Source organism: Ambystoma mexicanum, chromosome 10, assembly GCF_040938575.1.
Source record: "Ambystoma mexicanum isolate Mex_15411 chromosome 10, UKY_AmexF1_1, whole genome shotgun sequence".
NCBI classification, from domain to species: Eukaryota; Metazoa; Chordata; class Amphibia; order Caudata; family Ambystomatidae; genus Ambystoma; species Ambystoma mexicanum.
Window position 1 is genome coordinate 81,784,414 of NC_090932.1, and position 25,948 is coordinate 81,810,361.

General features: G+C 47.5%; 1 protein-coding gene across 1 annotated transcript in view; it reads right to left on the minus strand.

Moving 5' to 3' along the window:
* Positions 1 to 25,948, minus strand: part of COPS7B (COP9 signalosome subunit 7B) — a 208,553-nt gene that overhangs the window by 107,403 nt on the left and 75,202 nt on the right. Inside the window, exon 4 of the mRNA XM_069617550.1 lies at positions 22,823 to 22,911. Within this exon, the coding sequence (XP_069473651.1) occupies positions 22,823 to 22,911 (89 nt within the window). The remainder of the gene's footprint in view (positions 1 to 22,822; positions 22,912 to 25,948) is intronic.

Here is a 25,948-nt window from a genome sequence, read left to right on the forward strand (position 1 = left end):
TTTATTTTGCATAATGCTTAGTGCGCCAGGTCCACAAAAATATCTTGCTGCTGAGCTTTCTTTACATGTTGTAATAAAGAAAGAAGCATAATGCTTTCCTCTGTGTCCTTGATAGAATTAAGACTTTCTAGTAAGTTATTATGGCAAATCTTTATTCCTCTCTACCTTGGAGACCCCCAGCAACTTTGCTGGATTTTGAGGACTTGAATTTTTAACCTGGAGAGAGGAAGAGCTTTTTTTCCCCACTCTCCCATGTATTTTAAATGCGATTTTGAACTCCATTTCTTTTGGTTGTGAAGTCTGACAAACTCCATAGGCATCATCTTTTTACATTGTGTCACACAGCACCTTCAGTGCAGTGGCACAGCGAAGTCTTTCAGATTTCCCAAAGTTTAAATGCCTTCTCCTGGATAAACTACTGTTTCCAAGGGCAGTGAAGTGAAATTGACTTTACTTACACGTGTAACTTTCTAGACCCAGCACACACTATCTTACAATAGGCTGCTGGAGGAGTAATTAGTATCCCCTTTGTCTAGCATCTCATTTAACAATTTTGTTACCCTTTCCTCGATGAATGGCTGGTGGCAGTGGTTTACTTTGAACTACTGTGGTGTGCATTTACCGCGGGCCGAGTACGCAGCTGCAGTAAAGCACCCAAGGGTGCCATTTTTGTCAAAATGGCCCAGGTCTTCTTTTCTCGCCATTTCTTTGTGGAAAGGTACTTCTTGAGATTTACTCTGCATGCCACACCAGGTTTGGTCCCTTTGTTCATGTTGTCTTTGGTGGGGATTCACAAGTGAAGCCCGCCTCTGGCTCGAGGGTGTCTGCCGGGGGCAGGAAGCAAGCGAGGTGCTCGAAACTCCCTGTGTTTAGCCTCATAGGAGACAAGAATGCACTCTTAGGTGATTGGCCAGGCTGGCTGTCCGGCAAGGACAGACACCCTCCTGGGTGGCGGATAGCTGGGCTGGAATGAATGGGAGAAACCTGCATAAAAGGGGAGGCTTTTTGACTTGGAAGGCAGAGTCGACCACTGGACGAAGGACTCCGAAGAAGAACTTGAAGAGGACGCCTGCTGCAACTTCTGGACCGTTGGTTTGCCCGGTGAAGCCCTGCTGCTGTGCTGAAACTTCAAATTCGGATCGACAGAGAAGACCCTGCAAGGACGACTTCACCCTTTGAGTTGACGGGACCAATCAACTCCAAAGTAAGACACCTGGACATCCTCTGGGAGCTGGTTGAAATTCCACTGCAGTTGCTGCTGGAATGGAATAGCCAGAGAGAGGAACACCAGATCATGTGCGTTGCTTTTAAACTGGCCAAGAGCTCAAGGAAGATCCTCCATACTCCCAGGAAGCAGACCTGACCGAGCCGGAGCCCCCGCCCCCCAACAGAGTGCGGGACCCCAGATGCAAGGAAAGTCCATCTCGACAGCCAGGAACCGCAGTGTTGCTATTTGCGGTAGTCGTGAGGAGCTGAAACACCGAAGTGCCACTTGTTTGAAGATTGCTAGTTGCGAGCAGTGACCGTCCCATTGCAGTGCAGGAGTCCCCAGAAGTCCTCCCTCTTGTCCCCACGACTGAGGCCCAGGAACAGTAGAATCTGCAGAGCTGCACAGAGACAGAAGTAATCTGCTGCACTTTTCTTCAATCTAAAAGGTACTGTAAAGTCTGAGAGAATGTACCTCTTATTGCAGAGTTGCTTGTATGTTCTACTACTCACAAGTCTAAAAGCTTGTGGCCCTACATTGATTCTTTCTTTTCTTCAAAGACTTCTAAAACATTTTGCAAATACTTTTCTTACTTGCCTGCAAGAAGTGCTTCAGCTCATAGAGACTTTTGCCCATTGAATTTGGCTTAGCCTGTTTCACTGAATGACTCTTATTGGGGGATCTAAAAGTATTTGCCTGCTTGAGAATATTTGTGATCTCTTGTTTGTTCTAATAACCTTTCCCTTTGACCTATTCCTAAGAATATTCTAAATGCAACAGTGATATATTGATGTCCCCAGCACTCTAACTATTGAAGTCACCTGAGGGTGTAGGTTGTGTCTGTGGGCCATCCCAAAAGGGTACTTACTGATTTAGAAACTTAAGAGTGTGTATTTGGAAGTATATTTGTGTGTTTTACATTGTTCCTTCTGAAGAAGACTTACTCTGACTGATAAATACATTAATAATTGTTTATTCAAGAAACCTTATGTGTAAGAGTTTATTTGAATCCTTGTCACTGTGAATCTCTGTGTAACTCCCCTACAGCTCACATTGACCCCTCTTGATATCAGCCTGGCTGCTCAACACGCTACCAACTTGTGTAGTAGTACAGACTTATACCAAAGGTTGGGTTCCTATTGCCAGGAGTTCTGGGTTGTTGTAGTGCACCCAAAGGGTACTGCATACAATCTTGCCTAACAGACAACAATAACTTCAAATGTTTAAAGACAATTCAGTTGTAGTTTGAGCTATAAAGTAATTATCCCTTCTATTGCATATATATTGCTTACATTGTAAAGTGAAAAAGTAGATTTTCAAATGCTCGTGGTAAGAAAGATGATCACAGCATTCCCGTTTTTTCCAGTTGAGTAACTGCCCTGTACCTTTTCCCTCTATCTACACCCTTTCATTTCATATAGCCTTTATTCAACAATTTTGTCATGATGCACAGTTACCTCTGACCTTTAAAATAAGTTGCAAATGGTCTTAAGGCGATAATGCGTGGGCTTTTCATAGCAATAAAAGCTGCTAGGGACAAATTAAGAAGATCACAAGAGGCGGAACTAGTGAATAAGGTGAAGGAGATACAGGAGGAAATGGAGAAGGGTTCGAACAGAACTATCCAAAGGGCATTGAAACATGCACAGGGTCACTTGGAGATTTTTCGTACGAAACAAGCCAAGGAAGCCCTACTGTTTGCTAGGCAATTTTATTATATGAAAGCAAACAAGGCAGATAAGTTGTTACCCAGACCATTTAAGGGGGTAATGCGCGCTCGTACAACTTTGAAGGTAAAAAAGAATGATGGGGACGACCAATTAAACTATCATGGGTATATTCCAGGACTATTATGAGTCTCTATATACATCTGACAACCCAGAGAGAGAGAGAGAGAGATGGGAAACATATTTGAACAATATCTCATTGCCACGAATTACCCAAGGAGAAAGGGAGAGACTGGAAGAGGAAGGTTATTCGGATACTTAAGGCACCGGGCTCGGATGGGTACCCAGTGATTTTTTAATAAAATGTTTCTAGATGCGTTTGCTCCACGATTTATGAAGTTATTTAACTCATTTAGGCGTAAAGGTACGATCACGGACACTATGAATGAGGGTAGGTTGATAGTGCTTCCGAAACCAGTTAAAGACCCGGCGCTTCCGGGGTCGTAGAGGCCTATAGCATTGATAAATTCGGATGCCAAAATCTATACCAAAATATTGGCTAATCAATTAATGGATCTGCTGTCCACTCTCATAGGGCCTGATCAATCGGGATTTATACCAGGACGGCAGACTAGCGATATTACACAAAGGGTTTGCCACCGGATTGAAAAAACAGCCATTAAAAAAAACAAAAAATAAATAAATAAAATAAAGACACCTGCCCTATTGATTTCACTAGACACTGAAAAAGCGTTTGATAAAGTCGAGTGGTCATTATTATTTCAAACTATAGAAAAAATGAGGGTTGGATCGGGATTTATGAGTATGGTCAGAACTAATTACTATGCTCCTATGATTCAATTGGAAATTAATGGTTTACTATCTAACAAAACAGTTGTGTCCTGAGGTTCGAAACAGGGTTGCCCCCGTCCCCTATTTTGTATGCTATCTATTTGGAACCTCTATTGACGAGGATTCAGGATACGGATTTGGTTAAATGTATAGATATGGCTGGGGAAGAACATAAAATGTAACATTTGCAGACGATGTGCTAATTGCAACAGCAGATCCAGAAAAGTCAATACCGGCATTATGGACGGAACTAGAGGAATTTGGAGTGGTGTCCGGTTTAAAAATTAACAGACAGAATTCCGAAATATTGAATTTGTCGTCAACCCTGTTGATTTAGTGAAAGTTCCCTTTCAGTTGACGGTTGCAGAGAAGGGTATTACCTATTTAGGAGTGGTATTGACAAACTCACTAGAACAATCCTATTGAGCAAATTATCCTCAATTACTTACAAAAGTAAAAAAATGATTGCAGAGATCGAATCCACTAGCGGTATCTTGGCTAGGAAGGATTACAGTAATAAAAAATGGTGACCCTGCCCAGAATATTATATTACTTTCAGGCACTCCCTCTCCACATACCAAAAACCTTTTTTAAATCCCTTATGAAACTTGTTACCTCCCTAAATATGGCAAAATAAACGCCCCCAGGATAGCGATGGCTCCAAAACAAAGGAGAGAGCAGGCATTGCCACATTTTTACATATAGAATATGTATATACAATATGGCAGCACAATTAAGAGTAGTAAGGGAATGGTTTACGGGGGATGGACAGAAGGTATGGGCACAACAGGATAGGGGGGTAGCAGGGATTCCCCCAACTGGATTGTTATGGCATAAGGGGCAGCATCGACCTCCCTATGTACGAATAAGCAAGACAATGGGCTTAGTAACAGAGGTCCAAGACTCGGCAATGAAGGAGGTGGCTCCCGTCTCTGTTCTTTCCGATATTTCATAACCCAGCATGGAAAGAGGAGCTTTGATAAGGTGGAAGGAGGCGGGCTGCGGGAAAATAAGAGACATGTTTCAGGATCAAATAATTAGAACATTTGAGGATTGCAAGATTAATATCAGTATAATAGAGGATAGAAGAACAAGTTACTTCTTACCTTGTAACGTTCTTTCGACGGGATGTTCCTCCGACGTATTCCTCATCTTAGATATATCCTTCCAGCTCTGCTGGCCTCGGCAAATTTTTTCTCCAGAGGGCGCTGCGCGTCGACGTCCCTCGAGTCGATGACCTTCGACAGCCGCCGTATCGACGCTCGACGTCATCCTGCCTATAAAGGCCGCGCGCAGCGTCCGTTGCTCAGTTCCGTTTTGTAGCCCACAGTATTACTGTCTGGACTAGACTAATCACCCTGAAGGAGCGTAAGCTGCAACAACAAGGGAAGTAGAACTGCGGGGATGGATGGGAGGGTCGATGAGGAATACGTCGGAGGAACATCCTGTCGAAAGAACGTTACAAGGTAAGAAGTAACTTGTTCTTCGAAGGGATTGTGTCCTCCGACGTATTCCTCATCTTAGATAGGCTCCCATAGCAGTATTCTATATTCGGAGGTGGGAGTACTGACTTCATGCTTCCTTTTATTGATGAATAGAATGCAGTACAGCCCTTCCAAACCTAGTCTCTTGACTAGAGGAGGAATCCAGATTGTAAAAACGTGTAAAGGTATGGACAGACGACCATGTAGCGGCCGCACATATGTCTTTAATCGGCACGCCTCTTTTGAGGGCCGATGAAGCTGCAATACCTCTGGTCGAATGAGCCCTAAGGTTTTGAGGGGGCTCTTTCCCTGCCAGTTTATAACATTCCAGAATGGCTAGAATGATCCATCTGGAAATGGTCTGCTTAGTTATTGGTAACCCCAGCTTGTGACCTGCATAATCTACAAACAGCTGGTCTGCCTGTCTTATCCTGGCTAGTCTACTAATGTAAAAACTTAAAACCCTCCTAGGGTCTAGTCTGTGTAACCTCTCTTCCTCTTTCCCCGGGTGAGGAGGAGGATAGAAAGATGGTAGGGTAATCTTCTGAGAGATATGGAATTCAGAGACTACCTTTGGGAGGAAATTAGGCTTCACTTGCAGGACAACTTTGTCTTTGTGAAAGATTGTATGAGGGGGTTTACAGGAAAGAGCTTGTAATTCGCTCACCCTTCTAGCAGATGTAAGTGCTATTAATAAAACAGTCTTAAGGGTAAGGAATCTTAACGAACAAGAATGGAGAGGTTCGAAAGGTGTACCCATCAGGAAAGTTAGTACTAAGTTTAAATCCCAAAGGGGAACTTGGAATGGTCTTGGGGGATAAACATTGGTTAACCCCTTTAGAAACTGTATTACCAAGGGTAATTTGAAATAGGATGGTTCCTCCGCAGTACGCTTAAAGATAGATAGCGCTGCGAGATAGCCCTTAATGGTGCCAACTTGAAGGCCTGAATTTGCTAAATATAGTAGGAAGGACAAAACCATTGGTGTACCACATGAAAAAGGGTCGATATTCTGTTCTCTACACCAGCTGCAAAATCTGTTCCAACGGCAGCAGTATAAAGACTTTGTTGCTGGCCTCCTTGCCGAAAGCAACACCTCCATAACATCATCAGGGAGGTCCCAATCCTTGTACCTCAGCCGTTCAGAAGCCAAGCGTGAAGGTTGAGGGTTTTGATGTCTGGATGGAGAACCTGACCTCCCTTCTGTGAGAGTAGGTTCTCTCTGAGAGGAAGTCGAATTGGAGGGCAGATGGACAAGTCTAGAAGGTCCGGGTACCACGTTCTCCTGGCCCAATCCGGGGCAATTAGGATCATGGTTCGCCGGAATCTTCTCAACCTCCTGATCATTTGAGGAATGACAGGGACCGGTGGGAACGCGTACAGAAGCGGAAACTCCCAGTCCACTATGAACGCGTCTCCCAGAGCTCCTCTCGGAGGAAATTCCCTTGAGCAGAACAGGTCGCATTTCCTGTTTAGGCTGGTGGCGAACAGATCTACCTGAGGGGTTCCCCAAAGGGCGAAGATCTCTTGAAGGACTTCCTGAGCTAGCTCCCACTCGTGGGAGACTGTGTTCTGCCTGCTCAGAGCGTCCGCTGTCAAGTTCTTCTCTCCGGCTAGGTGAACTGCCGATAGAGAGATTCCTTCTTGGATTGCCCAAAACCAGAGCTGCATCGCCTCTCTGCACAGGGGTAGTGATCCTACGCCTCCTCTTTTGTTGAGGTAATGCATGGCCACCGTGTTGTCCGTCATTATCAGGACGTTCTTCCCTTGTACAACTGGCAGGAAAGCCTTCAACGCAAGTTTGATGGCTCTCAGCTCTAACAGGTTGATGTGTAGTCTGGACTCCGATGGAGACCAACGACCGCTGATGGTCAAGTCGTTGGCGTGGGCTCCCCACCCCGTGAGTGAGGCATCCGTGACTACTGTTATCTCCGGCCAGGGTTGCCAAAACTGTTCTCCTTTCAGAATGTTCTCCTGACAGGCCCACCACTGAAGGTCTCGAGCCACCCTGCCGGGAACCTGAAGAAGATCTGTCATTCTCCCTGAGAATTGTGACCACTGAGTCCTCAGTGCCCACTGGAGGGATCTCATTCTCAGGCGAGCCTCTGGCACAAGGAAAATGCAGGATGCCATGAGGCCTAGCAACCTCAAAAAGTCGAAAGCTGGGAGACGTTGGGCATGTTGGAACTTGGTAACCATCTGTAGAATATCTTGAGCCCTCACCTCTGGTGGCGAGGCTTTTCCCAGGGAAGTATCCAGGATCGCTCCTATGAACTGGAGTCTCTGCGATGGTATCATTTGAGACTTCTTTAAATTGAGGGAGAAGCCCAGCTTGTGAAGGGAGTAGCACACGTGATTTAGCTGGATCTGAGCTTGCTCCGGAGAAACAGCCCTGATCAGCCAATCGTCCAGGTAGGGGTAGACGTGAATCCCTTCCCTCCTTAGACTTGCAGCCACTACCGACATTAACTTGGTGAAGACCCTCGGGGCGGAGGTCAGCCCAAAAGGCAGTACTCGAAATTGATAGTGAGAGTTGCCAATTGCGAACCTCAGGTATTTCCTGTGTTTGAGATGGATAGGCACATGGAAATAAGCGTCCTGAAGGTCCAGAGATACCAACCAGTCCTGAAACTGAAGGGCCTGGAGGATCTGAGAAAGAGTGACCATCTTGAATTTGTCTTTCCTGAGGAATTTGTTCAATTCTCGCAAGTCCAAGATGGGTCTCAGTCCTCCGTCTTTCTTTGGAATGAGAAAGTAAGGGGAGTACCAGCCCTTGTTCCTCTCCGCTACAGGTACCGGTTCTATGGCACCTTTCTCTAGCAGGTCCAAAATTTCCTGCAAGAGGAGCGGATCTGGAGCTTTCTGAGAGCTGATCCCCGGTGGATGACTCTGAGGTATACGTAGGAAAGGCAGGCAGTAACCCTGGGCGACTGTTTCCAATGCCCAAGCATCTGACGTGATAGCCTGCCATACCGTCAGATGTTGAGTCAACCTGCCTCCTACAGGTGTCCTGTGAGGGGAGTCCTCAGAGTGGTTTTGGGGCGGCTGATGCAGATGCCGATGGTAAAGAGGCACCTGCTGTTGCTGCGGCTTTAGAATATCTACCCCGTCCACCTCGGGTAGTTCTTCTTTGACCCCTTTGAGCCGGTCGTCCTCTACCTCTTCCAAATGAGGAGTAGAAGCGAAAGGACTTGCCCCTCGCAGAGGTTCCTGTGGGACGAAAAGGAGTCTGACGGATTGCAGCTCCTAGGGATTTTGCTGCTGCTTTTGAAGTTTGCAGTTTCTCTAAACTGTCATCTGCCTTTTTCCCGAACAAAGAAGAGCCATCAAATGGCATGTTCAAGAGCCTGGCTTGCACATCTGGGGCAAAACCCGACTTTCTCAACCAAGCGAACCGCCTGGTTGATGTACTTGCCGCCATTGCTCTGCTGATACTGTAAGCCGAATCAATGCCCGTCTGGAGGGATTCGCACATAGCGTCTTTACCGTCCTGTATAATATTCAGGAACGCATCCCTTTCTTCTCCCTCCGGGATGCAGTCAGCCGCTGTAGAAGCACACTCCCAAAGTGTATGGCTGAACCTAGCAAGGGTGCAAGTAGCATTAACAGACTTTAACGCCATGCTACATGCTGAAAAGACTTTCTTTGCCATAGCATCGTATTTTTTATCGTCCCTGTCCTGTGGGACTGTAGGATAAGCCGTCTTGACGTCGGTAGAGGATGCTGCTTGTACCACCAGACTTTCTGGGGATGGATGTTTAGACAAGAACTCTGGGTCTGTGGAAGATACCCTGTACTTTGCAGACAGTTTTTTTATTTACTGCTGGTATTACATCTGGGGTTTCCCAGTTTGTCATGATCTTTCTCTGAAGAGCTTTATGAAAGGGCACCACTGGATCCTCTTGTGGGCCTTTGTCAAGAATATCCGTGAGGTCATCTTGCTGGAAAGATTGTGAAGGTGTAGACCACCCCATGAACTCTGTAATCCTGGCCATTAAGGCTCTGTAGGGGGTTTCAGCATGCTCCCCCGGGTCTGGCTTAGCAAAATCCACCTCAGGGGAAGTGTCTAACCCACTTGCCTCATGTAAAGAATCATGAAGATCCTTTAATCTGCGCTCTTCAGAGGAAAATTTCTCTCTAACTGGGGTTACAGGTCCCTGTAACTCAAATGTGTCTTGTTCGGACAAATCACCCTCTTCTAAAATTGAGGATATAGTTCTCAATTGTTCTGAACTCATAAAGGGAGTAAATCCCATTTCCAAGGCAGAGGGTGCTGAACTTGTCATTATTGGCCTCGAAAACGTCGATGTCGTCGACGCCGACGTCGAAGGCTTCGAGCGTGGCGTCGAAAACAGAGGTGGAGGCCTCGAGGACCTCGACAGAATTGGAATTCTACTCGACAATATCGACACCATCGACGTCGAGGGCCTGGGGATCGTCACTGGATGTGTGGTCACCGTGACTTTTCTCGGCGTCGACGCCGGTGTCGAGGCCGGCGTCGAGTCGACAGACCCGTGTGTCGAAGGTCCCTTCGACAACGGCGTCGAAGACATCGACCTCGACGTCGACGGAACCTTCGTCGACGGAACCTTCGAGGAAGGTTTGGAGGTCATAGTCCTACTCGAGGGTTCGAGACGCGCTCGAGAGGTTTCTTTCGCCGGGTACTGCGACTCGCGGCGTTTTTGACCTTCGGGTCTTTCGACCAGAGCATCGCTCTCGGCAGTCTTCGAGGGGGTCGAGGCCGCTTTCTCGAAGACGCTCATCATATTTTTTCTGAATTCCTCCCATTCAGCCCGGGAACTATGTTTCGTGGGGCAAGGGATTCTTTTTGGCGAAACAGAGGAAGAGGAAGACGGAGAAGGGGATCTTCGACGTCTCCTCTTCGAGTGTTTCGATCTCGAGGAGTGATGAGACCCACTCCGAGACCTGGAGCGTGAATGGTGACGAGGAGACGAATGTCTCGACTTCGTCGACGAAGAAGAAGCTTTAAAAGTCTTACCTTTCTCCAGCTTCCCCCTACGCTCCTTCAGGGCCTTAGCTGTCATGGACATACAGTCCTCGCACTCCGAACAATGGTGTTCGGCTCCCAAGCACCACAGACAATTTCTGTGAGAATCGGTCAACGACATCTTTTTCCCACAATCTCGACATTTTTTGAAGCCGGATCGAGGAGTTGTCGGTTCCGACGAGGAAGCCATCGAGTACGGTATCGAATAACTCGAGGTAAATAGACTAAGAACTGAGCAACGGTATTCCGAGGCACCGAGTAGCGCGGAAAAACGGAAATGAGCAACGGACGCTGCGCACGGCCTTTATAGGCAGGATGACGTCGAGCGTCGATACGGCGGCTGTCGAAGGTCATCGACTCGAGGGACGTCGACGCGCAGCGCCCTCTGGAGAAAAAATTTTCCGAGGCCAGCAGAGCTGGAAGGATATATCTAAGATGAGGAATACGTCAGAGGACACAATCCCTTCGAATGTGGTATATTAAACTGAAACATTGTCAAGTCCAGGCATTAAAACGCCTGTCCTGCGACAACAGACGCCCTTTGAAACATATTACGACACATACAAGTTCGAGAAAACTAATATCGACACTATATAGATTTAACAATAGCACAACCCAGGTTCTATGGAAATGTATAAAAAGATGGGACATTACATTAGGCAAAGACATGTAAAGTGGACAATGGGAGCATCTGTGGGGAAACATACCAAAAAACGAACTTATTCTATCCAAATAAGGGACATAGGGTTTAAGGGGATGTACCAATGGCACTATACCCCAGAACGGCTGAATACGATGTATCCGACAACTTCTAGTCTTTGGTTGGAGGGGTTGTAAGGTCAAGGGGGACTGGAGGCATACATGGTTGGAATGCCCAATGCTGCAACCGTTTTGGGGGGAGGTCAAGGCGCATTTAGAAGGGATGTTTCAGGATATGAGTTCCCTAGAAATGGAGGTGTGGTTATGTGGTCTTTGGGACCCATTAAGCAATACACATACAAAAAGACAGAAAAACAGTTTTATGGTCCTGCTTATAGCAGCTTGGTTAGTGGTGGCCCAAAAGTGGAAAAAAGCACAAAAACCTACAGATCAAGAATGGCTTTGGAAGATATAGAACCTTTTATCGATGGAATGGGCCTCGTACGTACTTCAGGGAGAGCAAGCCAAACAGGATTGGGATGGTGTGTTTACTTATCTTCAGAAGGACTATACGAGACAATGGTCTCCTCACAGTATAAGGATTATGGACATTTTTTTAAGCAAATTGTGATGCATGGGCCAGATTTAAAGGGAATTCCTCTGGCAGGCTGGGGTGGGAGGGGTTTGGGGACTGTTTTATCTTGTTGTAAACCCCCCCCCAAAAAAAGAGAAAGAAAAAATGTACAAATGGTTGCAAGAAAATGTGCATCCTTAATACATTAGCAGTATCTCAGGGGTGCAAAAACTGTAATAAAGTGCATATAAGGTTGCACAAATAGAAATCTAGGATCGAATATATTGAATCCTCTATTAACATTCTTGCTCTTGTACAACATGCTTGATGGATGTAACTTGCTACAAAGAACACTACATTGATATCATTGCTAGACATGAAAAGCAGGAGGGCATCACTTGTTCGGCATATGCCGTGTACATTGCATATTGGTTTTAGATACCTGCACCTGGCCAGGTGCTAGCCCTGGCAGAAGAACAGACAGTGACTTATACATTCCGTGGCTAGTCACATACCAAGCATAAGTCATTGCCAGTGGGCTACCACTTTTTAGTGCGATACGCCAGATTTCATTGGAAAAACCTGTACCTGTACCCAGATTTAAGTATTTTTCAAACCCCAAGGCCAATTTACCGGCCAGGTATCCAACTCCCACTGCCAGCCCATTGCAAGCATTAACCAATTTGACCTCTGCTATCACTTGTGAAATTCTCTCGACTTTATCCACATCTCCCTGGGTTATTCCTTGAGGGTTGTGCCACAGGTCCTGCAAGTTCATTCCCAACAGCGATTTTTTAACATGCGTCCACCATGGTAAAGATCTGCCACCCTCAGTATTCGGCATATGTATCAGTGCTGCGCAATGTTGTAAATTCAGGGTCTGACCATAGTCTAAGCCAATAGAGTACCGGTCTGAGGGCATCATCACTCTGGATTTGCCTGAGGCTCAGCTCCAAGTAAACTGGGCTGCCCGGACATGCTGATTACTCGAGTAGAGTTTTCAAAAAAGCTCTTTCTGCCAGCCCCAATTTATAGCTGGTCTATTGGCCCAGATCACTACCCCATACAGGCAAGCAGATTTGGCCTGGGGGGCATACATTGTGAGGGCCGGGGAAATAGCACCGTGACCATGTGCAAAGAAAAACCTCCTTATTACTCCCCCGCATTTTTCCAGCATTACACTGGATTTGAGCATCTGCGTTGTCCACCTACCCTGGTCGGTCGTTGAAACGTATCCCTAGGTAAGCAGCAGAACATCGCACTTGTTCAAGGGGGTGGTAGGGGGGGGGGGGACCACTGGTGTACAGGTTGAGTTTCATAAACGTTTTGAATTTTTGGCAGAAAATGTATGATTTTTGTTGTCCCTGTATTAATCTTGAGGTACAACTCTGAGCATTTCTCCACAAAGGCTTCAAGAGTGATTGCAATCCCCCTCGCAGATGTAGATAAAAGGGCAGCATCATCTGTGAAAAGCAGAATTGGCACGGCTTCCTGGCCTGATTTCGGTTGGTCCAAGCATTTCAATCTCACATGGTGTATTATTTCATCAATATACAATAAGAATAGGGGGAGAGGACACATCCTAGCCTCACCCTCCATCCCCCCTAGTCACCTCGAATGGTTCAGTTAGCTCACCCCCTAGGCCCCAGTGCAGTGATGCACCATTATTGAAGTAGAGTTCTACTATGATTCATAAGAGGTCCACCGATACCCGCCTCTTTATCCGAATTGACCACAGCAACTCCCGTGACAGAGAATCAAAAGTTGTCCCGAGATCAATGAACACGGAATATACCTTCATGTTTCCCAGGGACGTATATTTCTGTGTAACCAGGTATAAATGGAATGCCTGATCCATAGTACTTATTTTAGAGCGAAACCCTGCCTGAAGGAGGACTACCAAATTTTCCTGGATCACCCACTCCTGGAGGCGCTCATAAATAACTCTGGCAAATATTTTCCCCACTCCATCCAGTAAGGAGATCGGCCTAAAATTCCCCCATATCCTGCCTCCATCCTTTTTTTATAAATTGGGACTATTATCGCCTTTTGCCAGGATGGGGGTACTTTGTTAAATGTAAGGATTATGTTAAACAGGTGCCATTACACCAGTGCCCATATGATTGGTTCGTCCTTTGCTAGATCAATCAGTACGAGGTCCGGCCCGGGGGCTTTTTCCCACTTCTAGGAACAAATAGCATTATGAACCTTCCGAAGTTCAAGTTGGATCGGAACTGGGGGGAGTTACTCTATTCCAGTCCTGGATTGCAGTACCCTGGATGCCTGATCGCACTTCATTTCCATTAAGGTTCTGGAAATGTCTCCCAGTGTTGGGGCATATATTAACAGCTACATCATTGCCACTCCCTTCTTCATTACTGTGATGCTGGAAATGCATCGGAGGGACAGGGCCTCCGTATCCTTGTCCTTTACTGCTTTTTATCGTGTTTTGTCGTGTTTTCCTAGCAGGAGTTCGTGTGGGACTCCTGGCGATGCAGCTCTCTCTCTTGATTTGGTGAACAGACCCATGGGATACCCTTATGGCACCCATAGGTAGGGGTGCAACCCTGTGCCCCTAGTGTATGTTTTTGGGCACCTGTGGGTGGCCCACAGAGCAGGGTACGGGCTGGTGGCAGCTCCGTGTTGAAATGACTGGTGCCCTGAGCGTCCACCATTTTGGGATGCCCAGGCCCGGTCATTGGAAACGGTAGATTCCTGATGGAGACAAAATGGCCCCCATGGCCTCTTGCCTTCCATCGCCCGTTACCTTGATCTTCCCGAAGTCCCGGGAAGCCCTACCTCTGTCCCTTCCCCCTGAATGGCTGTTGGGTGGAAGTTCCATATATGGTAGTGTGGGGAAGTGCTGACCAGACTGGCTGGAGCCTTCCCAACGACCGTATGTTGTGGGTACGCTTGTGGGTGGGACCTGGGTGACTGGAGTGGGGGAAGAATACACATTCTATGTTGTGGGTGTCTAGTATCTGCTGGTTGACACAATGACAGACAGCCCTGCCCGAAACCGGTATGAATGCAGTATGAAGTGTTGAATGGCTCGGTACTGGTCCCAATACACAACTTGTTGTGAGTGTCTGGAGAGAAGTGAATGGCCTGAATGCACTGTGTGCCCGATTGGTTGCCAGCCTGCATGAATGCCCTTTGTAGCGATTGGATGCTTCAGTGTGACCCAGTGGAATGAATGGGAGATCAACAGTATATCTGGGGACCTCTCACTGCTAGGAAAGGTGTTCAGAGTTGAAGTCCAAACTACGAAGAGTAACTGGAGTGAAACTGATGCTTTACCTTGAAGCCCTGCTGGAAGAGAAGAATTGCTGTTGCTCTCCTTCACAATCTGAAAGCTGCTCTGTCTCCAAGGACTGACCCAGAGAGGACCTGGTAAGATGCCCTCTTCCCGAGCTACGAGGGACCATCGTGCACCAGCAGATCTTTGCCAAAGCTCCCTGGTAGACAGACCTTCGACAGGCTGCCGACCAGATATGGGGACTGCTGCAGAACTCCAAAGAGAAGCACCCGGACTGTTGTCCGCCACTGTCGACGACCGCCGCGCTCCCGTTTGCCTAAGAACTTCATTGATTCAAGGACGCTCTCGTCCGCATCGTCGCCGCTGTATCCTGCTGGAGAAGGCCTGACCGTCAACGCGCCGAGAAGCATCCGCCGGTGAGTTTCCCTGGAGTCTTCAGCGAAACCAGTTCAGAGTGTCAGGTCCCCAGCAACCAAGTTTATGAAAGATTTGGTTGGTGTGTATGCAGAGGGTTCTGATATCCTCCAATGGATTGAAGCGTTCGAAATGGCTTGTGCAATTCACGATGTTGATAAAAGAGACTGGGTGTTTGTTGAGCAGAGTGCCTCAGACTGGATGTGACTGTATTCTGAAACTAAGTGTGGAAGAAAGGGGTCCGTATGAGTGCATGAAGTCTGCTTTAATCGCCAGGTTTGGCAAAACGCCTCCCCAATACCTTAAACGGTTCAGGGATTTTAAGAAACGAGAGAGAGAATGTGGCTTGGATTGACTGGGTGAGTGCTGCGCACATGAACATGATGGAGTGGATTGATGGTTACAAAGTGAAAACGTTTGTTGAATTGTCTCATCTCTTCTTTTTTGAGCATTTTTCGGAAGCCTGTTCGCCAGATCTGCGTCAGTATGTTGCTGACCAGAACATTTTGGACCCCTTCAAGCTGGCTAGATTGGCTGACAAGTGGATCTCCCACCGGGTGTCCCCCAAGGACTCCAGTGGGAAGGACAAGGACAAAGAAAAGGGGGCCTCTCTGAAAGCGGAGGAGTCCCAAAAGCAATCACAGTCGGGTAAACCAAAACCTTCCTCTCCGCAGACCCAAAACCTAGTGGGGATAAGTCTGTTGTGGGTGGGAGTAAGAGTAGTGGTCCGTCTGCTGCAAAGCAGGGTCCCAGTGGTTCCAGTACTGTACCCCGCATGCCTGGCACTTGTTGGGATTGTGGGGCTCTGGATCACCGAAGGGGTGACCCCAAGTGTAAGGGTAAGGCACTTGGAGTCCAGGCGGTCAGCCTGACCTATCCCTGCTCCGTACCTGAGGTGGAGGCCACTTTCCTCCCCTCCTCTACTGGGATCACCTTCCGCGCTCTCGTAGAGATTTCCTTAGTGTCCCTTGGGGCCTGGGACCAGTACGCAGAAGTACTGGCGACTATCCCACAAAACACTCGTAGGTTTTTGAGACGTGTCCTCTTGAATGGCCAGCCTTCTACTGGTTTGAGAGACACTCGGGCCAGCATGACAGTGGTGGACAGGACCCTGCTCAAGCCAGAGGACTATATATGTGCTCCTCTGAGAACCACCAGGTTAGCTGGTGGGCCTCCCAAATTATCGCCTGTAGCCTTAGTCAACATTATGATTGGAGACAAGACAGCGAAGCTTCCGGTCCTGGTTCAGGACAACGTGCCTGCAAACATTTTGGCGTGAAGGAAACGGAAGAGTAAGAAGGCTACCTCTGTGGAGGGATCTCCCGCTCTTCCAGCTGTTCCGACAGCACCCATTGGGGTCCATGCTCCGGACGGGCTGGGTCCAGTTGTGAATCCTGTCAACTCCTGTGGAAGAAGAGCCAGAAGACTTTCCTGTTGGAGAAGCTCTCAACCTGGAGGATCATCCCAACCTTCAAGCTGAAGGGGGACCCTCCCGGGCGGACTTCTGTAAGGGACAGAGAGAGTGCCACTCTCTCGAGGGTCTGAGGAAGCAGGCCCTGTCCCAGGCACAAGGAGAAGTGCCTAGGAAATTCCGGATTTATTGGGAGGGTGAGCTCCTTGTTAGTGAGCCCACTAAGCCTGAACCTGGTGCCCTCAAGAGGTTGGTGGTATCCCAGGTTTACAGGCCCTTTCTGCTGCAGTTGGCGCATGAGGTGCCCTTGGCTGGTCATCTTGGTAGCAGGAAGACCAAGCAAAGGCTCTCTGCCCATTTCTACTGGCCCCAGATGGGAGTAGAAGTGGAGTCCCACTGCAGGACCTGCCCAACTTGTCAGTTGTCTGGCAAGATTGGAGGCAGTGTCATTGCCCCACTACAGCCATTGCCAGTGGTTGGCACACTGTTTCAGAGGGTGGGCATCAACATTGTCGGTACCCTTGACCCTCCCACGTCAGGTGGACATCGGTTCATCCTGGTCTTGGTAGATCATGCCACCAGGTACCCCAAGGCTATACCCCTTCGGACTGTAACTGCCAAGGTGGTTGCCAGGGCTCTCCTGGGCATTTTCACCCATGTTGGATTCCTCTGATAGAGGATCCAACTTCATGTCGAGTTACATGAAAACCATGTGGAAAGAGTGCGGGGTAACCTATAACTTCTCCACCTCTTACCACCCCCAGACCAGTGGTCTGGTTGAGAGATTTAATATAACTCTCAAAGGCATGCTAGGTGCTTTGGAAGAGCCCCTAAGGAAGAAGTGGGATCTTCTCCTGCCATGCCTGCTGTTTGCCTACAGAGAGGTACCTCAAGAGGGTGTTGGTTTCAGCCCCTTTGAGTTACTCTTTGGACATACCGTGAAGGGGCCCCTTGCCTTAATCAGAGAAGGTTGGGAGGCCACCCCTCCAGGTCCCACCAAGCAAGTGGGGGACTATGTGTTAGGCCTCAGACGGAGGATGACACAGATGATGGGTCAGGCAACGGCGAATCTTAAGGCCAGCCAGGAATTGAATAAGTACTGGCATAACCTTAAAGCATCGCAAGTGGACTGGACTCCGGGACAGGAGGTCCTCGTGATGGAGCCTACCAAGCCTCTGGCTTTGGCAGATAAGTGGACTGGACCCTTCAGGATAATCTCCAAGATGGGCGAGGTCAATTATCTGGTTGACATGGGAACCTCGGGGTAGTCCCTCAGGTATTCCATGTTAATAGGCTCAAGCCTTTGCACAGGCAAGCCGAAGTCTCATGTCTCTTGCTGGCTTCAGAGCAAGAAGAGGATGAGAGTTCCCCCTTCCTGATTTGCTGCATAGCAACCCTCAGGATGGCTCCATGGAGGGAGTACATCTCTCTCCCGATCTGAGCAGCGGAAGGCCTGCAGGACTTTGCTCCGGCAGTACGCCTCTCTGTTCTCACTGACACCAGGCCTTACACCGTGGTGTAGGCACGAGATTGACACTGGCGACAGTGTGCCTGTCAAAAGCAGGTGCCACCGTATGTCAGATACTGTAAAGAACCACATCCAGGCTGAGGTCGCCAAGATGATGGATCTGGGTGTTATTGAACCCTCAACCAGTCCCTGGTCCAGTCCAGTGGTCCTTGTCCCCAAGGCAAGTTCCCAGGCCGGTACCAAGGATGGGAGGTTCTGTGTGGACTACTGAGGAGTCAATGCCGTGACCAAAACTGACGTGCACCCATTGCCCAGGGCTGATGGGCACGTGGACACCATAGGTGCTGCCAAATTTGTGAGCACCTTTGACCTTACCTCAGGCTATTGGCAAATAGCTCTGACGGACCATGCCAAGGAAAAGACAGTGTTCTCAACACCAGAGGGACTCAACCAGTTTAGGGTCATGCCTTTTGGGTTGAAGAATGCCCCTACCACTTTCCAGAGATTGGTCAACCATGCGCTCAGTGGGCTGGAAGCCTTTTGTGTGGCTTAGACGACATTGCTGTCTATAGTTCCACCTGGGAAGAGCATTTGACGCATCTGGATAAAGTGTTGCAGGCCTTAAAGAAGGCTAACCTCACTATCAAGGCCACCAAGTGCCAGATAGCACAGGGGAAAGTCACGTATCTTGGTCATGAGGTAGGAGGGGGTTGAATCCAACCTCTCCCCAATAAGGTACAGGACTGGGAGACTTTCACTACTCAAACCCAGGCGACAGTCTTTTTGGGCCTCACTGGGTATTCTTGCAATTTCATGGCAGACTATGGAACCATAGCTGCACCCCCGACAGCTCTGACTTCACCCAAACACCCTAGGAAGGTTAATTGGACTGAAGACTGTGAGAGGGCCTTTGATGGCTTGAAAGCAAGTCTGTGTAAGGCCACGGTGTTGTGTGCGCCCGATTACAGCAAGCCCTTTATCGTTCAAACTGACGCCTGCAACACCGGAATTGGAGCGGTCTTGTCCCAGTTAGATGACAAAGGGAGACAACATCCTATCATATTCATCAGAAGACAACTTAAAGGTAGGGAACTTAGGTGGGCTACTGTTGAAAAGGAATGTTTTAGTATAGTTTGGAGCCTTAGGTGTTTTAGACCCTACCTTACCGGGTCTACCTTCAAGGTCCAAACAACCGATCATAAGCCCCTGAAGTGGCTTATGCAGATGAAGGGTGAAACCCCAAAACTGCTCAGGTGGTCCATTAGCCTGCAAGGGCTAGACTTCACCATAGAGCACAGACCAGGGAAGAGTCACGATAATGCAGATGGCCTTTCCAGAAGGTATGTTGACCGTCTGGATGAGGGTGTCTATCTCGTGGGAGATTAGGCACCCTAACCTCAGTCTGGGGAGGGGCGACAGTGATGCTGGAAATGCATCGCAGGGACAGGGCCTCCGTATCCATGTCCTTTACTGCTTTTTATCGTGTTCTGTCGTGTTTGTGTGGGACTCTGGCGGTGCAGCTCTCTCTTGGGTTGGTGAACAGACCCATGGGATACCCTTATGGCATATAGGTAGGGGTGCAACCCTGTGCCCCTAGTGTATGTTTGTGGGCACCTGTGGGTTGCCCACAGAGCACGGTACGGGCTGGTGGCAGCTCCGTGCTGAAATGACTGGTACCCTGAGCGTCCTCCATTTTGGGATGCCCAGGCCCTGTCATTGAAATCGGTAGATTCCTGATGGAGACAAAATGGCCCCATGGCCTCTTGCCTTCCATCGCCTGTTACCTTGATCTTCCCGAAGTCCCGGGAAGCCCTACCTCTGTCCCTTCCCCCTGAATGGCTGTTGGGTGGAAGTTCCATATATGGTAGTGTGGGGAAGTGCTGACCAGACTGGCTGGAGCCTTCCTAACGACCGTATGTTGTGGGTACGCCTGTGGGAGTGACCTGGGTGAATGGAGTGTGGGACGAATATGCATTCTATGTTGTGGGTGTCTAGTATCTGGTGGTTGACACAATGACTGAGACAGCTCTGCCCGAAACCGGTATGAATGCAGTATGAAGTGTTGAATGGCTTGGTACTTGTCCCAATACACATAACTTGATGCGAGTGTCTGGAGAGAAGTGAACTGCCTGAATGCACTGTGTGCCTGATTGGTTGCCTGCCTGCCTGCATGAATGCCCTCTGTAGTGATTGGATGCTTCAGTGTGACCCAGTGGAATGAATGGGAGATCAACAGTATATATGGGGACCTCTCACTGCTAGGAAAGGTGTTCAGAAGTGTTCAGAGCTAAAGTCCAAACTACAAAGAGTAACTGGAGTGAAACTGACGCTTGACCTTGAAGCCCTGCTGGAGGAGAAGAATTGCTGTTGCTCTCCTTCGCAATCTGAAAGGTGCTGTGTCTCCAAGGACTGACCCAGAGAGGACCTGGTAAGGCGCCCTCTTCCCGAGCTACGAGTGACCATCATGCACCAGCAGATCTTTGCAAAAGCTCCCTGGTAGACAGAGCTTCGACAGGCTGCCGACCCAATATGGGGACTGCTGCGGAACTCCGAAGAGAAGCACCCGGACTGTTGTTCGCCACTGTCGACGACCGCCGTCGCCAACTGGAGCCGCCGTGCTCCCGTTTGCCTAAGAACTTCATTGATCCAAGGACGCTCTCGTCCGCATCGTCACCGCTGTATCCTGCTGGAGAAGGCCTGACCGTCGACGTGCCGCGGAGCATCAGCCGGTGGGTTTCCCGCCACCCAAAGACCACAGAAACGCCAACGACTCAACGCCCTTGCTGGGCCACAGTTCTTCAAACTCTTTTGCGGTCCAGAACTATCGACACCGAGGTGCCCCGCACGCCTCTTCCTGGCAGGACGTTTACACCTCCCCGTCAACGAGCACCACTAGGAACGATGCGGCCACTTCAACGTCGTAGCTCGACCTGTTCTCCGTCGGACGTTTGACGACCCGTGACTCCTGCCTTAAAGGGAGGGCACTCAAGAAGGGCTGTCGATTCCCCGACGAGGAACGCTACAACGACAAGGTATTTTGGGGTTGCAGAACTATTGGGAAGACTAGTGTGAACAATATATGGACTGGGCTTGTATCTTTCTTCTACAGGTTGCCCAGGTGGGGGGGGGGGGGATCTCCACACAGAACTGTGTCTAGGTATCGGGGCCAGTATTCTGCCAATTGCTCAACCATCTTGCTTTGCTTCCTCTCTCTACTGCTGGTTTCCTCTTTATTCTGATCTGTGTGTCATTCTAACCATATGCACTTTAATGAGATCTAATAACGTTAGTGGTACCACTTTAGAACTGTATATATTTACCATTGCTGATTTTCAGAGTACAAAGTGAGTTATCGTGATATTGTATATACCTTTGAATATTAATTATATAAAGACTGTGTTGTAACCGATACAGTGTGTGGACATTCATTTGTGGGTGCTTGGGGACTACAATGTACTTAAGAACCAGCCCGCATCACCTCCTAAGAAGGTAGGCCTGGATTGCTCGACCACAACTACCAATAATAGAGAATCTTGGCGGGGGTCCTCTGTGCCTCTCCTCTACCATATAGAGAGCAAAAGTACAGACACCCCCCGCCGGCCGTCTTTACAATTACCACGGACTGGTTTCCAAAACTTGGAAATGTCCCTAGACTGAGAGGCTTCCTGCATTTTATCCCATTCTCGACCGACATTTTCTTTCTTGATCTTAATCAAGGATTTATACTTTGCCCTCAGGCACCCCAATTCCATTCCATATGCGGCCTGGTGTTTAAGAAATTCAATATGTCAAGTTTTGCTATGTTGCAATCCTCATCAAACCAAGTATTATGTTTTATGGCACGCTTCTTTATTTTCTTACTGGGCTTAGCCACAAAAGGTTGTATGGATCGGGTCAGATTATCATTTACGCAGTACATGTCTCCATTACTAGAATTAATTAATAAAAACAGCCCCAATTCAGGCAAGATCGACTCAGATATTTGGTTTTATTAAATCTAGGTCACGGTTGAGCCATTGGATTCTTTGTTTAGATTGTCCTTGGATTTGAACAGAGTAGATAGGATTACTTCAGTAAACTCTCTACACCCTTTCCTCTTACTACCCTGTATAGTGGCAGGGGAGCATTTAAGAGGGAATGCTGCAGCCCAAGCTTCGTCATCAACATTCTAACACTAGCAAAGTGACCACACACCTTGGAACCAGTAAGCTCTTATGAAATTGGGGGATAGCAATATATGCTGAAGGCCCCCACAGCAGAGTACACTTAAGCCAGTTCTAATTATGAGCTTACATCCATCACCTCTATGGTAGGACCTTCAAAAGAATCAATTAATACATTGTGGTGGGGTGTTTCATTGACACTTTGGTCGTTGATCAATCACGATTGTACATCATATCGGCCCGACACAGATGCAGACAGGAGCTGCATCAACAAAACTACAAATGTGTCAAAAGTATAGGTCCACTCATGTTAAAAACCAGTCAATAGTAGCAGTTAGCATGGATCAAGCACTTCTTGGGGGGTAAAAGATCTGAAGGACAGACAGCTGAGGCCACGTACTTCACTGTAACGGTTTGTTCTGGATGGGAAAGTTAGATAAGAACTAAAGGGTTGTATGTTCCGTAGTCAACAACTAGAACCGTGCACCCCTCTGAAATCATGCATCAAAGATCTACACCTAAAATAAAATTGCATTTTTGGAATCTAATTAAGAAGGAAAATGGGATAATGCATGTTCAGACAACATCACACATTCACACAGAGAATAGGCAATATTGATTTCAACTTGCATTGAAGAGAGATGCTGCGCCCTAGGTCTAGGCTCCCATCCAATACCTTCATCCTGGAGGCTAGGCTAACAATCGTCAAGTGTTTCAGCTTGTTCTTCTGCGCTGCAGACAGCTCCGGCAGGCTGCCTTTCATCGCTGTATGGGAAATAAAGCAGGTATAAATTCATGCCCTTGAAACTAAAGGGTGCTAGTATGTGCATTGCAGGCCAACACTAAAACTTGCCAGATCAGGGGATCGAGATAGCCCAGTTCTTCATTAGGTGCAGCATGCTAGGTGCCCAGGCCATGGCCCAGAGCACAACTGAGAGGTGCAGAACAGTAATCAACTGTTCAGGGAGGTGGGCTGGGAAGAAGAGCAAATTCACTTGCATGTATCTAGAAGGGATTGATATTATTGAAAGCTTGTGGTATTACATGGTATCCAGTGATAATTGGCACTCCCAAGAAAATCAAGCACTTTCCCAAATATTCTACGACTGGGGTATATATATATAGTAAATTAAACCCATCCAAGAATATGTGTGGGAAGGCGTTTAGGGCCGCAGAAAAAATAGTCGCCTACCACGAAACTTTTTCTCAGGCGGCATTATCACATAGCACTATTCTATCACACCCAGGCATTTTGTTAACTTCAGAGCGTCTTCTTCAAAACAATGGGCAAGCCTGGAATACGTGTCTTCAGCAACTAATGTGAATATGGTATGGTGGGTTCATATAGAATGATTTAGGGAGAAGGGCAGCTCTTCTTCCCTGTACTTATCTATGGTACACTTAAGGAAACCATTAAGCAATGGAGTCCTCATTCTCTGCACAACTAAAGAATGTTATAGCAGGAGGAATAATTGGGTTCTCTCTCTCTCAACCCCTTGCTCTGCCTTGTGTGCCATGGTAGGACGGTTTTTCAAGTCCATTTAAGGGCTTAGTAAAATCATTCAACTGAGGCAGTTAGTATAAGGCTGTACTACCCGAGTTCAGGGTAGCGTAGACAGAGCCAGGCTTATTTTAGGAGGCAGAGAGGGCTGTAGAATCCGTACTAAGACATTATAATACAAATGGTCCAAAGAAACACAAACACTATGTATTGTAAAAATAAATGGTTTATTTAAATACAAATAGGCCCAGATAAATCTTAGGGAAATAAGTACTATCACAGATCATATAAACACATATAGAAAAACACAACACTATGCTTGAAGGTACACAGACCAAAGCAAATAACCTAATTTGGAACACCCAACAGCGGTTCTAGGGAAGTCAAAACCAATAGTTACTTTTAGATTACTTTCAGTAATACCAGGGTAGTAGACACTATCGCTTGAACCGTGACGCTCAGCAAGAAATCACATAGTAAGTCAACTGGACAATATACTCAGAATAGTGGAACACGTATTCTAGGAACAGTAAATACCTATAACTCCGATTCAGGATAACAGTTATTCTAGAGGAGTGAGACCTTGGGGTGGAATATTCAATTACAGTTGTTTTTCAGACTAATGGAAGCAATAACTTATTTTAGGATAACAGTTCTACTTAAAGTAAGTAAAACAAATTTACTTTTGTCAGGAGCTAACAGCAACTTGACTGAACATGGACATGAACATGAACTGTACGTATAACTAAGTGTAAGCAACACTAACTAGCGCCACAATGTCCTCGGTCTGCTGTGCACTCAACAAATACATAAATAAATAAATAAATAAATAAATAAATAAAACAGTTAAGTATGACCTAGGCAGACTTATTCTCGACAGGCTAACTGCAAGTCAAGGGAAGCAAGACCCAATTGGGGACACTCATACAATTATCCAAACAGGAATAATCAAGTGAAACCAACAGCATTACTTTTGGGAAAAGGGGAACCCAATTCACAGGTGAGTAAGTTCATCCTTTACCTACTTTCTGTTAGAATGGCGAAACAGTTTCTAAGGAAAGTAAGACTGTGAGAATACGTTTTTAAGGCGGCACATAGCTTATTCAAGGTAAGTGAATCCTATATATACTTTTCAGAATGGTAAAACATTGCCAAGGTAAGTAATAGCTTTTTGTAATTATTCACTCGGAGTTTAAAGTTACCAACTGACTCATTTACAAGCAAGTAAACCTTTCAACACTTGTTTTACTTTTCAAGGCAAACCCCTTAAATTATCGTGCCCTTCCCAATTCTAGTACACAAGTTCTCCCAGAGGCAGAAGAGGGATCCTAGTGGTCTAGGAGCCAGCTGCAGGCAGGGTGAGATAGGGTCAGGGGCAGGCAAAGTTCAGAGTTCCAGAGGAAGACTGTTCAAACAAGTAAGTATTCTACTTTAGAGTTAGTTGAGGTTCCAGGGACCTCAGAGAAGACACCCTAGCAAGATTTCAGCCGTGGTCCTGGGTGAACAGCACAGGAGACCTTCCAATCACAGTAAAACCCCCAAAACTACACAGGAAACTTAAGGTAAGTAAATACCCAAACCAGCATAGTACCTCAGCACAGAAGAAGATTTTGCAGCAGGACTTCTTCAGGACCTGTAGCCAAATATCCAGGCACTGCATTCCTTGTCAGGAGGACAGAAGACAGGACCCTGGATGGGCTTGTTCTGCAGGGATCAACACAGAAGGCTTCAGACCAGGGTTTCTTTGCGGCTGGATGCAGCTCTTTGGATTTGGCGACCTTTTCAGGAGCACAGAATAAGCCAGAATTTTGCTGGTCTCATTCTTGTCGTTTGCAAGGTCCATCCAGCACACTGGTGAGGGGAATTTTCCCCACTCGATTCACGTCTCTGGAGGTCCAGCAGGATGGCCACAAAGTTTCAGCATCAGTATTCTTAAGACTGTGCACTGCACAATGGCTCGAGGTCCCAGGGGATTGCAGCCCCGCGAGGTCGCAGCACGACGTGGAATGGCTCAAAATGCAGGTCTTCTTGAGTCCAGTGGCTCTCACCAAGCTCTTGTTCGGGACCGCCGTTTTCAGAGTCCACAGGTCGATTGGAAGCAAGTGCAACAGCAGGCTCCGGTTACACGGAACGCTCTCCGGTCACTGGCAATCGTCTCAGCCATGTTTCCATCATCCTCTTTGGTTTTGGTTCCAGTGGTCGACTACCAGGATTGGACTTTTATGCAGGAACCCAGACAATCAAACAGCCTTGCAACATTCAAAATTGGGGGGGTTGGCAATCCTTTCAGGACAGCCATCC